The sequence below is a fragment of the Carya illinoinensis genome, chromosome 1, assembly GCF_018687715.1.
Source record: "Carya illinoinensis cultivar Pawnee chromosome 1, C.illinoinensisPawnee_v1, whole genome shotgun sequence".
NCBI classification, from domain to species: Eukaryota; Viridiplantae; Streptophyta; class Magnoliopsida; order Fagales; family Juglandaceae; genus Carya; species Carya illinoinensis.
Window position 1 is genome coordinate 728,094 of NC_056752.1, and position 13,737 is coordinate 741,830.

The following is a 13,737-nucleotide window of genomic DNA, read 5'->3' on the forward strand; positions in this document are numbered from 1 at the left end:
GGCACGCTTTGATCATGACACAATGCTAGGCCGGTGGCTTATCGAGTGCACATACGGTATCAGTGCATCAGGGTGCATGACTAATATATGCACCTCATAAAAATATTAAAAACTGCCAGGATAGGTTGATCATCAAGGGGACATTGATGTAGGAGGATCCGAGACAGATAATGCTGAACTGTTAGATTACACTTTGATGGCGCTGAGATACCATGAGTTGGCAGATCAGCGCAAAGGCAAGGTAAGAATTGATTGTGATAAATTCCTCGTTGGGGCCGTTTTGAGTGCGTTTCAGTCTTTTGGCCATAACTTTTACTACGGGTGTCAGAATTGCACATAACCCCAATTCGGAAAGCTTTTTTCGGCGCACACGCTGTCCACATTGAGCATAGCTCCCTGTGCCTTTTTTTCGACCTCAAATTCTACTGTTTTTCCCTCCGAATTACTAGTTTTAGTTATTTTTTTCTATTTATGGTAATATTTCACTTGTTAGTTAGGAAGTCACTTTAAATTCGATTTGGGTTAGATTTTTACATATTGCTTATTTTATTTCGAATTTCAATTTGGAGTGATTTTCGAGATTTTGCTATTTTTGGCAAAATTCGGATAAACACGATTTTTGGCTATAACAGACCGGCTTGTGGACTGATTTTCATTATTGCTTGATTTGATAATATTCAGTTAAACCCTAGAGACATTTCTCTCTGATTTTGGGCGATTTTTCTCCTGTGAATCATCTGTTGGAACTAACCTGCAGGATAATTGCTATTCTGTTCGGCGTCAGACATGGATACAAGGATAGATTTCATATTGCGAGGTTCTTACCCAACGGTCATATTAGGATACATTTATATTGTAAACCAACATGCTCATGATTCTGTATTTGAAGCATTTTGGCTCGTCCTGGTGTTAATTTCCTCATTTTCACCGTAATATTTCACAGCCAGCCCAAAAAATTAAGGACATGAAAGACTTCCGGATCAAGAGTTAATACATTGGCGACCGAGTGCGGCATTGCCTCTTTGAATAAAGCGATGAGGGGTGATGTATGGCAATGCCATTGTGCCACTGACATTAGGGCCAGTAGCCAAGTCGCTGAAGGCAGTTAACAGCGATGACCAGAAGTACCTCAATCTATTAAAATCAACTTTCCGGCAACTATTTGTTCCGTAACTTGAAATACATCAAGTCCGTAACCTTTGAGCAGATTCATCTAGATTAGCACCAGCTCCTCTAATGCTGTGAGACGGTCACAAAAAGGCAGGGGATGAGCAACTTTCCTGAGTAAAGAAAAGAAAAAAGGGGGGCTACACAGATAATTCTTCAATCAGTCTATTGCACTGCAAATGCAACTTAAATGTGCCATAGTTTTACAGAGTACATCTTTAACTCCCAGTTATTAAAATCAAGGAATTCATTTGGGGGCAAAGTGACTTTTGTAAGAAAAATGTGATACAAGGAAAAATTCAAGGCTGCTCGTCTCTTATATAATAGAACCAACAGGAGAGATAAGTGAGAAATAAAATCAATCTTCCTCTGGTTTGGGAAGGCCCTTCCACCTGAAATTGTCTGCATATGCTTTCACCTGCAATCGGAGCAGAAGCTTCTACATTGTTACGACTGATATGGACATTTTAACATGCTGATGAATCAGCAACTAAGACAGCTACGATCATGTCATGCTTCCCTAGATATGGGTTAATGCAACAATGTACGGCTGGCCAAACACTGACTCACAACCATCTAAATCCTCAACTTATATTGCCACATTTTAATATTTATTCTAGAGCCCTTTAGGCCTAGAAGTTGAACCTGGCCACAAGATTAAAGTTATTTTGAATTATTGCATACGATACCCATCTTAAATTTTTCTGGGCGTATTAACAAGATCTAAAATCAACATTCTGCATGAATAGTTAACTCTCAAACTCGTTAAGCGTTTTCATCCGCACTCCATATCTATTCTCATCATAGTGACTTTTTTACTTTTTGGAAGGAGATATCCTCCTTGTTCTCTTCTCCTTTTGCCAATTAATCATCATTTTCCAATTCAGAAAGTCGAAAAAACAACTCCATATGCAAGGGAAAAAAGGAACAGAGAGACTTCAAGACAACATTTGAGATCTTCCACAGGAGCCAGGACTTTAATTCTTCAATTATCATGACAAAACCATAATGGTAAAGTAGGACATAAAAGAACTACAATGTCTTCTATGTGCCAACACCAATTATTGGATGACCACCATTCCAGCATTATATTACAAGGATGACATAAAAAGAGAGAAAAAGAAAAGAAAAGAAAAGAAAAGAAAAGATGTTGGAGAGAGGAATTCAAACCCTAATGCAACAAAGACACACACAGGTCAGTCAATGCTCGATAAAAGCAACAACACCCCAAGAATTGCGATTAAAAAGGACACCAGTACAAGCTCAAAAGGCTAAGCAACCAGATAAGGAATACGATTGAGCTTAAAGAAAGTCATTCCTCTTCTGTTTACCCAAACAGAAATGGACAACAATACTGATAACACCACTAAAGCCATCAGTAAACCATCTCTACAGTTTAACATGTCAGGAAAACATAATGTACCAAAAGCATGTACTGGAAGAAAGGATTGTAATAAGAATTCATATCATTAAGGAACTCCAAGTCAAGAATTAATGGCTGGCAAGGGCGGCTAAATTTTGAATAGATATGCCATTAACAGCTCCTACTGCTCCTAAACAGCACAGCTTCAAGTTTTGTAACCAGCGATGGAGAAGCTAGAAACTAACCATTGCAATTTTTCAAATCTTCAAGATTATTCGGCTCTTTGCTATTCTAAAGCCTAGCACAGAGTGTTAATAATAATGACAATTTTATTTATTTATTTAATATCCATGGGTGTCCGAGCCAGTTTGCGCTCACCTCGACTAATCTCACAGGGCCCTGAAGTTAACGACCAGGTAAACCTCCAGTGATCCCGAGGGAACTCAAACTGGTGACTATTGGGGAGCAAACCCAAGACCTGATCAACTGAGCTACCCCTAAAGGTTTTTTTTTTTTGATAGGTAAAAGAAATTTTATTGATCCATGTAAAAAGGCAAAGCCCAAGTATACAGGGAGAAGCTACCCCTTAAGGTTTTAATAATGACAAATCCAACAACATCAACTGTGACTCTACGAGTCCCCTAGTCAAACCCTAACCCTTAAGAAAAAGATTTTGCCATACATGGGATCATGAAAAATAACAAAAAATGTCAAAAGAAAAGGTGAAAGAATCTCACACCTTCAATAACGGCGTGTGGCGTTTCTTAACCTGCAGATGAGTTCAAGAATTAGTGTAAATAGAATTAACGAGAACAAAGAGTCAAGGTCAGAGAAAATTTAAACCAATAACACAAAAGCCTATTATAACGTAGAAAATTTAAAATAATGAATCAGAAGATGCCCACGACCACAAATTTAAAATTTTGAAGAAGGAAGGTAATAGAGTATAGTGTCTCAATACATGCATAGAAAAAACCAATATGAAAAAAACATCATACAAGATATGAAGATGTGAGATGTATAGCTATCATTAGCTCTACAATTCACCAAGGGGCAACAAATGGCTAAATTTCAATTTGTATTTATGTCAATCTACCGAGTAAGTTTACTGGAACCAGACGCAGCTAAACAAGACAAGACAAGAACAGACAATGTGAAAGCATGTGTAATTGCACAAAAAAAGTTATGAGAATGGACCTAGAAATAATTAGATTTGAAAGGATTGCATATCAAAGATCCAAAAGAGGGGAAAAAAAAAAAAAAAAAAACCCACTTGCAATGTCAAGTTTTCAAAAACATTGAACAACACATACCACATAGTCCCAACCGTGCCTTTCTGCAAATGACTTTGCAGCTTCTTCACTGTCAAAACCCAGTGCAGAATCACCAACGTTGGCATACGGGTCCCCTGTGGATGTCCAGCCCATCAATGGATTTTCCCACCTACAAACTTATTAATTAGTGAGGAGAAACAATAAAATATGTAATCGGGTGTATATGATATATTTTACAAGTAATTCATTGCACAAGGGGCAGGTGCATCAATTATCACCAAATAAATAAAGAACTAATGCATTTTTGTTAAAGAATTTGATTGCACTCTCGTAAGAAAAAATATTGGAGGAGCTGAGCTTGTAATATGTGTTGGCCATTGCCCTGGGGAGTCCATTAGTTGCTCAAGTGCATAAATCATGAACATTGCTGTCTGGCCTGAATTCTAGATAGATATTCTAAAGTGAAAAAAAAAAGAAAAAAAAAATGACAGTCATTACTTAAATATTCACAAATTCAAGAAATCACAAATATTTAAGAAATATTCACAAAATAGAGTTATCTTGTTTTCCTAGGATTCACAAAAGATAGAGATAATTGCTATTAATAAACCACTGTAATCAAATTGTGACTTATACTTTTTCTAAATCCAAAAATTGTTCGGTATGATAAAGAAATTTTCTGGAAAATCTAGATTTCACCATTATGCATATCTTTGACACCATATGGTCAGCATATAGAAGAATCATTTCCATGGGACCAATCAGACTTCTCTGCAGAAAGCCAAGAGCATAAGATTGCATTCAATAAATGGTATTTATCCACGTAGCGATAGTGAATAACGGTAGAAAATATTCTTACCACATAAAACCATCAAAGCAAAAGAGAATTCAAAGTTCACAGCTAGAAAGGCTTCCGCCAAGAGGAATTACACAGATAAAAGAACATACTTTTGCGTTGACATAAAATTGATCTTCCACCTTCCAACTTTCCCTGATCCTTGTTGGGTTGCAGTTCTAGCAGGCGAGAAAATGACAACCTATAATACATATGTCAAAAACTGAAATGAGAAGAAATGCTCTGGACAGAAAATCTTAAAACACATTTATTGAATAAAGGAAAAAAAAAAAAAAAAAAAAAGCTTAATAACTCAAGCGACTATGCCAATCCAGTGACAAAAAGAACCAGATCAAGCCTAAACTTATGCCTTGAGTTTCCTTTGACCAACAGCTTGTCACGTCCTTAGTAACTCGTGGAATCTATTTACATAACCATGAAAAAATAGATATTTTCCCAACTACATACATATAACGACTTCTCTTAAGTAGTGCTAGAGCATACAAGAAATAAGCCAAGTTTAATCAGGCATGTTTTGAACATTATAAGGTGCTGTTTGGATAATGAGTTGAGATGAAAGTTGAATAAAATCTTGTTAGAATATTATTTTTTAATATTATTATTATTTATGGATTTGAAAAAGTTAAATTGTTTATTATATTTTACGCCAGAATTTGATAAAATTGTAATAATTAGATAAAACGAGATGAGACACTTTCACTATTCAAATGGGCCTATAAAATCTCGTTCTTACCACCTAGAATTTGGTACAACCAATCCACTGTTAGCAAAATCTTGGCCAGTCAATAACAACAAATTTTTTACTTCTTTCTGTGCAAAAAGGTGTGCCTATCAGTATTGAGCTACCTTTCTATATATGTGTACGAATGCTCCTGCCCACTTATATATAAATGTTTCCAGCTTGATCAATTCTCCTCACAAAAAAAAAAAAAAAAAAGCGAATAAAACTCCAAGATCAAAACTTTTGATATTAAAGAGCTATCGGAAACGGGCTAACTTGGGAAAATGAAATTCCCTAATCCCTAGAAGTCCAAGTTCATGAAACCTCGCAATTATCAACAAGTATACGATCCATTTGAAAATGGGTAGGAAGAAAAAGAAACTAAGACAATGTGACCCAATTGAAAGTAGATCAAAAAAATAAAACACAAAAAGATTAATTTTACGGAAAAGGTCAGTTCAGGCTGTACCCTACGACGAAGGTGCTCTTCGGGGATTCCGGAGACCATGCCGATCTCGCCGGGCTTGACCTCGACCAATGCATCAGCTGAGAAGGGTCTGGACCATGGGACTAGTGTGGTTCGGAAAGCACGAGCGTGGCCTGAGATGCGTTGCACGGAGCTTGCCATCGAATATCCAAATGACTCTATGGGAACCCAACACAGTTTTGCTTCATATCAAATCATATGTGTATTTTCCCAAAGGGAGCTTCATATGCCATTTTTGGTAAATTTACAGGCTCAGCCCCTTCTAATTCTTGATATATGAAAACTGGCCCTTACCTTCATTTATTAATGGAAAATACTAAGTTGCCCTAGTATATATATGATATTAACATTAAAAAAATTACTATTGCTGACTTTATGTATGTGTGTTTTTTTTAATATTTATAAAAAATAAAAATGCACTAGTAGCAACTTGGGAGGATAACTTGCGGCGGTCATCGTTAGATCATTGTGTAGGATTTCCATTCGAGTTTGCTTGACCACTAAGAATTTTTAGATAAAAATTTTGAGTTTTAAGATAAAATATTAAAATATTATATTTTAATATTATTATTGTTTTGAGATTTGAAAAAATTAAGAAAAAGTTAAATTATTTATTATATTTTGTATTGGAATTTGAGAAAGTTGTAATGATGAGATGAGAATTTTGAGTTTGAGATGAAAATTTTAAGTGGCCAAACACAACCTAGTTACAAGAATAGCAATAGGTTTACTACTTTATTATTATCTATTTATTACTTATAAGGTATTAGGAATTTTTTAATTTTTTAAATATTTTTTTAACATTCTTAACTATTAAGAAAAAATTAAAAAAATATATAATTTTACTAATAGTCACTTCTTTACCCATTAAATAAAAATAAAAAATTAAAAAAAATCAAATACAAAATGAGCAATAAATATATATAAGTAGAAATGTCAAAATCCCCTCTTTGGCTCTTTTTTTTTTTTTTTTTTTTTTTTTTTTTTATCTGTTGGTTTCGTTTCTCTTGGTTTTTTCTTTCCCAAATATATATATGTACTTTCTTTTTCACTAGAAATTCTAGATAAAATGTAGAATTTTAAGGGTGTATTAAGAGTTGGTGAGAAATCTCTTAGTTTGATTTGTAATGAATAACAAAATCTGGAATTTGTGAGTTGGGGTTCCATACAGTGGGTAAAATGTTGAAGTGTGATAGTAAAACCACAGGAGAAGAGGGTTTCTTTACATCATGCTTTCAAGTGTTAGGCTGTAATGACAAATCAGAACCTTGGATAAAGATGGTTTCAGTACACAAGGGGTATAATTTAGTACATCACAGTTTATTTTTTGAATAGTGATAAATACAGTCATGAGTTGTGTAAATAATGCGTACTTCTTTTAATTTGAACATGATTATAACAATATTTCAATTCAAATATGATTAAAACAATGTTTTAACACAGTATTAAAATTCGTGATATTATCAATTACATATCATATTATCTCACGCAAATATATGCAACTACTACCCCTCAAGATAGGTTAGTATATAGTCTCTAAAAGGTCAATGGATAAAAATAATTGACTTAAGTGTCTAACTGTCTATAGAGACTTCTTGAATCCATATCCTGTCATCCAGCTAACCTCAAGAAAGTGTGTATTACATTATGTCAACAACTCGAGTAGAGTAATATTTGAAACGATGAATTTAATAAGAAAGATATATAATTGGTGTAATGCACAACATGTGAATGTTTTGGTTCTTACAATAATATATACACAATCTTATAAAAATATGCAGACATGAATTAGAATAATCTTAATTCAATCAATTTAATTATAAAGTATATTGTTTACATTATTTTCTCTTTTGATTTCCATTATTGTTTATCAAAGCCTCTCATAAATAACTACCATTGACTTCTTGATTGGTTTTGTTTTATATCATTATTAAAACAAAAACAAAAAGATAAAAATAAAAAATAAAAAGAAAGTTCACAGGTAAGGGCGGTCTTGTATATCATTCTTTACAAGCAAGATACAGTTTAATTTTAAAAAAATCTAGACCCCTTTCGTAATTTGAGAAAATATAAGGGTCGCAGGTTTCGAAAGAGCAACACGATTACCGTAAGTAGTTGTATTTCTCGGACAACATAAAAAGGAAGAAAACAAAGGCTATAGCTCTGTTGTATATGTCTTTTGGTCTCAATCCTATACTTCGTCCGTAACGAATAGCAAAAATTCGAACAAAATTTGGCATATAATCCAAAAATGATTAGCACGTGAACCCATCTCCGGCAAGGTTGATTCCTTTGATCCGCTGCACCTCTGCCTCCACATCTTCTCCGTTTCTTTCTTCTCAGCTAAACCTCAGAGGTAAAACTAAATTACATGGTGTATGTTTGCCTCTGTTTTTAGGACCTGTTCCTGAGGTTGATCAAATCATGCTGATAATATTTTCATCAACTGCACGAATCTCTCTGCTTTCTTATGGTGCTTGCATTTTTATGCGGCGGGATCTATCTCGCATTGTTTTGTAGGTATGCACTTGCAGGGTTCATAACAATCAGGGCTGATTTGCACTAAATTTGATACTTGTGGTTGACATTAATTTCTGGAGGCTATAATTCCTCAACTGACAAGTAGATGCATCAGTTTTTGTTTTGAAGTAGATGCTATCTGTGAAGTTTGCTCGAATATGTAAAGTTTATTTGAGTTTTGGTGCAGATGCTTCATTAAAGTTGTTGCAAATTGGTTTTACTCATTACTAGCAATAAAATAAAATATGGGGCTTTCATGGAATTTGGGTCATTCAGATGAAATTAGCTTCGGTCATATGGTGTATTAGGAGTAGGAATGGGATAAAGGTGTTTACTTTGTTGGGTTTTATTTTATCCTTCATGATATGTATAGTATAATACAAGTTATTTGCCCTTTTTGCTGGTAATTTGGTTTTTGACGGCTTACATGTACAACTCGGAATGTTTGGTCAAGATTTCGTTGCTGGGTCTCTATGCATCTACCGTTTATGTGCAACTAATTTCAAGTCGCAGTCTGATTATCTGTATTCTGTGCATGGGTCCTGATAGGCGGCGGGACCAACTGTATAAATTTTGTTCTCGAAGGGTTTTGGGGTTTATTGATGGGTGCTCCTAAGCAAAAGTGGACAGCAGAAGAAGAAGCAGCGCTTAAAGCCGGAGTCCTTAAACATGGGGCAGGCAAATGGCGCACGATACTAACAGACCCGGAGTTCAGTGGCATCTTACATCTACGCTCAAATGTGGATCTGAAGGTAATTGTTTTAAATCTTTGAAAGCAACTCTTCAACCATTATGGAAGAAAGTATGATCACTCTTTCAGCTTTGAAGAAGGTCTAACATTTGATCCAATGGATGGTGCTTCTGTTTGTTGCATCTTATAAACTATGAGGGCTATTTTAGTTTTAAGCTGAAATTATATGTTATGGTGTGTCAGTATTGGATATTATATATTCTGGACAGGATAAATGGAGAAATATAAATGTGACGGCAATATGGGGGTCCAGGCAGAAGGCCAAACTTGCACTTAAAAGGGATCTACCAACCCCAAAACTTGATGACAGCCCTATGGCACTGAGCACTGTGCCTCAGAGTGATGCAGAAATTGTTGATGCTAAGCCTCTTGCAGTTTCTAGAGCAACATTGCAGAATGCTGATTCAAAGGAACCATTTGCAAGGTTACACCTTTTTTTTTTTTGAGAAAAAGGTTACACCTCTAGTAATTATATGACATTTTACTTATTTATCTATGTAAAATGTGTATACCGTGATGGTGACGTGCACCTACTTAAGTAGTTTTTATTCTTAACTTAGCTGATCTAGAGTTCCCATAGCACTTTTATCTTCTCATGTCAGTTTATTTAGTAACTCTAGTTTACAAACCATGTACTAATATTGCTAGACTTTTATACATGGTCTAAGAGCAAATATAGTACCACTCTTGGAAAAGTTGCTCTAGGTGAAGACGTGACTCTTGGCTGCTAAATAATCTCCATAAGATATTTGCTCGCTCCAATGTGGCAGACTGCTGTTAAACCCATATTGCATATTTATAGCAGCTACAAAGGAAAGAACCAAACAAAAGAACAAAGAAAAAATAAAAAAAAAGGGCCTCCAAAGATAAGGTGGCTCTTCAGGTGTCACAGTCCATAAGAATCTTGTAATGATAACCATGTTATCCTGTTTTTCTTGACATCACTGATTTCTTCTGTTGGAACTTGGAACCTCCTTTGCTTGATTATAGGTTGGATAAGCTTATAGTAGAGGCTATTACCAATTTGAAGGAACCGAGGGGTTCTGACAGGGCTGCAATTGCTTTGTACATAGAGGTATTTCCACTATTGTGTCTTTCCTTTCAGTTGTGACTTCTTGAAACTATCATGCTTGCAGAAATAAAAACTTGAAGCTGTCAAACTTCATAACATTTAGTGCTTTTTTAATGAGCGTTTAGGATTATTCAAGTTTTTTTCTTGAGCATATCTCTTTTCAACCTTCGCTTCTTTCTAATAAATTGGTCTTGCTGCTGATAAAAGTGAGATTTAAATGACTTCCTCGTAAGCACGATTCTTTTAACAGAACAAAAACATTATCACAAAATGATTGCTGCTGCTATTTGTGCATAAATTTTATAATTCATCAAATTACATCAATCAATGATAAATTAATGCTTATTTCTTTTAGATCTGAGGCTGCAGTCTTTCTATTCAATTTGTTGTCAATTACAACTAGCTGGTATCCAGCAGACTTGATAATATTTCTATTTTTATCAGGCTGCTTACAAATTGTCTGCCACTGTTCAAAATCCTATCAGATTTCATTTAATTATTTTCTCAATTTGGTCAAAAAGTGTCAGAGAATCTCATCTAACTTAAGATCAACAGTTGCATGTTCAGTTTGGGAATTGGAAATGCATGCGTTTGAAAATATTATTAACATTTTTTGCAGGAACGATACTGGGCACCACCAAACCTCAAAAAACTATTGTCGACAAAGTTGAAGCATATGACAGAAAAGGGAAGATTGAATAAGGTACTCAATCTGTCAAGTATGGGTGTTACATTGTACGATAGCAGGGAAACATGTTGGCATTTGTACATGGAAATTAATGAGCCAATGAAGCTAGTTGAGAAAGATTCATTCCTGCAATCCTCAAATTATTTTAAGTTTGATACTTATAAAAAAGAAGTTTGATACTTATCCTGTTTGAGGGTCATACAAAGATTTATCTTGTATGGCAGAAATATCTAGGCTTTTACTTTGTAATAACCATGGATATTCATGAATGGTTGTACATGTACTGCAGAAAGCAGTTAAATGAAATTTTAGATGATGTACAAATGCAGAAAGGATTTTTTCTCACTGCTCAATGACATGAAAGTTAGCATTTGTGATATGCATATGTAGGTATGTTTCTGATCGGAGTCAACTACTATTTTAGACCGAAGTTTATAAAGGATGTAGTCATGTAGACATAATTTTAAAGGAGAAGAAATAGCATGATCATGATTCAGAATTGGATACTGTTTATGGTGGTTGCATTGACAGATAAAACATAAGTACAAGATGGCACCAATTTTGACATCTTCTGAGAAAAGAAGAAGCTCTTCATTGTTACTCCTGGAGGAAAGGCAGAAGGATACTTTGAGGGCACAGAAGAGAGAGATCAATGTTCTCACAAAAGCCCAAGTCGATGCAGAGCTAATGAAGATGAAGGGTATGACTGCACAAGAGGCTGCTGCAGCTGCTGCACAAGCAGTTGCAGAAGCAGAAGCTGCTATCCGTGAGGCTGAAAAGGCAGCTAGGGAGGCAGAGGCTGCAGAAGCTGAAGCTGAAGCAGCACAAATTTTTGCCAAAGCAGCAATGAAGGCACTGAAATGTGGAACACTTCGTGCTTGGTAAAGTGTTCTCTCTGCAATTTTCTGTGTTTGCCCTTTAACTTGGCTGTCCGTAGTGTGTAGTCTTGGGATACTATGGTTGGGATGCTGCATTGGATACCTAATGCCTCTGTTTCCCCACTCTATCTTGTTCACTTCCTGAATTTTTTTTCAGAGAATGTTACAATCCAACCCCCCCGCTTTCCAAAAACAGTAACTAATATCTTATTCTGAGTGCTAAAATTCACACAAACCCTGTATATAACCCCGAAATCCATGATTTGTGACCTGGTGGATGTTTTCATGCTATCATAGAGAGGTTCTTGTTGACCAATAAGAAAACTTTGTTTTGATCGCCTGTATCTAAGCTGCAATATTTCTACACATTATAGTTTAGTGCCCTTGATGGCCGTTAATCCTTGTCGTATGTTTGCAAATTTTGCAGATGATGGAATTTCACGTAGCAAGAGTACTGAACGTGCATTGGGTCCATCGTTGTACTGGTGCAGCTCCATCTTCAGCCAATATGTCTATAACTGTAAATATGGCTAGGCTTGTAAATGTGGGAAATGGGAGATTGATATGTGAGTTGTGTTTGCTATTTTTGGGATCATTTTGTTAAAAGTTTCATAGATTTTTCCAAATTTTGGAGCTGAAGTGTGAGAAGTAAAAGACCACCAAAAGAAATACATATAGGGACTTCAGTTGGCGAGTTAAATATGTATTCCAGATGTCCTTGCGACTGTCATTTTAACCAATGAAAGAGTCAATGAAGAAAAGAATCATTTTCAAGGGATGTGCGTTTGAATGCTTGGTAGTTATGGCTTACCAAATAGAAGCCCCGTGTTTACCAACTACTGTGTTTGTGCATACATTCGCATTTGCGCTTCCTTTTCACCCACTCCCTTACTATCGCGTGGGTTTAGTCTTAAGATGACGAGAGCAGTCTACATAAGCAACAAAAAATTCTCACTCGGTCCGTAGTTCTCTTGCCTTTTATGCGTAACAGCTGTTTCATGGAAAAACAGAGGAAAATGTTCCAATACACATATGTTTCCATTTCTCCACACGTCAGCGCGAAGGTGTTATTAATGGAAAATCACCCTAAATCATGCCCTTCTTAGACCGGCATGCACTGCTTCCCTGTTTCTTCCGCCGTGGGAGAGTGAGGGAGGAGAGAACTTCCATTTTCTTTTGACGAATAATAAATCTCATTCAAAAGGTAGAAACTAAAGCAAAATGCTTTATAATACAATATACTAGCAGCAATCAATGCTACAAACTAGAAACAAATTTGAGATAAATCAATAACAGAATTGTAGCCGAAATATTATAAAGAATCGATGATTGATTGAGACGAAGGTGGTATTCAGTTGCAGTCCATGCCAATTTACAGAGAGTTCACCTTGTAGCTCTTACCCTTTTAGAGAATTTCCTGTCCAGTTGAGCTTAGTAAAAGAGCATTCAAAGAAGATGTGGTTACTGCTCTTGCCACTGCCAAAGGCACATTTAAAGTCGCACATTAAATAATGTTTTGGAATCATGGTCCAGTATGCCTGAGGCTGTTTTCTTCTGATCGTTTCCCATCTTTCTAAACTTGTAAATTTACAAGTAATGGAAGGCAATCAAACAGCTGAATCTTCACTATTGAATCTAAGTTGATGCAGTTTCATCCAGGTCGTCAGGTGTAGCTGGAGGCGAAACCTATATAGCATTGTGGAGCACACTTGAGGCTTAAGCTTGAATTGAGCTTGCTGAATCATATAAAGCTCTATTTCCATATTGCTGAATTGAGCCTGCAGGGGTGCGATTGTCGTGCCAAACATAAACTGAATCTGCTTTTACCACCAAAGCATCAGTAAAGGTTGAGTGAGTGATGCCCCTTATTATGAAGAATCTTCCTCCAACCCCATGCAGAATCTATATTTTTTGGGGTCGACGATAAAGCATAAAAAACTCCATAGCCTTCCTAATCTTT

At 35.7% G+C, this 13,737-nt stretch overlaps 2 protein-coding genes across 5 annotated transcripts; one reads left to right on the plus strand and one right to left on the minus strand.

Annotated features, from left to right (window-relative positions):
- Positions 1-1,319: 1,319 nt before the first annotated feature.
- On the minus strand, positions 1,320-6,075 carry LOC122304387 (NADH dehydrogenase [ubiquinone] iron-sulfur protein 4, mitochondrial). Its single transcript, XM_043116642.1, has 5 exons — positions 5,851-6,075; positions 4,753-4,841; positions 3,844-3,973; positions 3,270-3,299; positions 1,320-1,585 (listed from the first exon to the last, which is right to left on the minus strand). The coding sequence occupies exons 1-5, from the start codon at positions 6,007-6,009 to the stop codon at positions 1,526-1,528; spliced, it is 468 nt and encodes a 155-aa protein (XP_042972576.1). The 5' UTR covers positions 6,010-6,075; the 3' UTR covers positions 1,320-1,525.
- A 1,915-nt stretch (positions 6,076-7,990) lies between these two features.
- On the plus strand, positions 7,991-12,551 carry LOC122304403 (telomere repeat-binding factor 2-like). 4 transcript variants are annotated; one of them, XM_043116665.1, is made up of 7 exons: positions 7,991-8,224; positions 8,938-9,140; positions 9,349-9,563; positions 10,130-10,214; positions 10,831-10,914; positions 11,431-11,780; positions 12,205-12,551. In XM_043116665.1, coding segments are annotated over exons 2-7 (885 nt in total). In that variant the 5' UTR covers positions 7,991-8,224; positions 8,938-8,990; the 3' UTR covers positions 12,206-12,551. The 4 variants fall into 4 exon arrangements, with proteins under 4 accessions (XP_042972599.1, XP_042972608.1, XP_042972627.1 ...); XM_043116674.1 differs by lacking the exon at positions 7,991-8,224 and adding an exon at positions 8,244-8,388; XM_043116693.1 differs by lacking the exon at positions 7,991-8,224 and having other exon boundaries at positions 8,919-9,140; positions 9,323-9,563.
- The last annotated feature ends 1,186 nt before the right edge of the window (positions 12,552-13,737 follow it).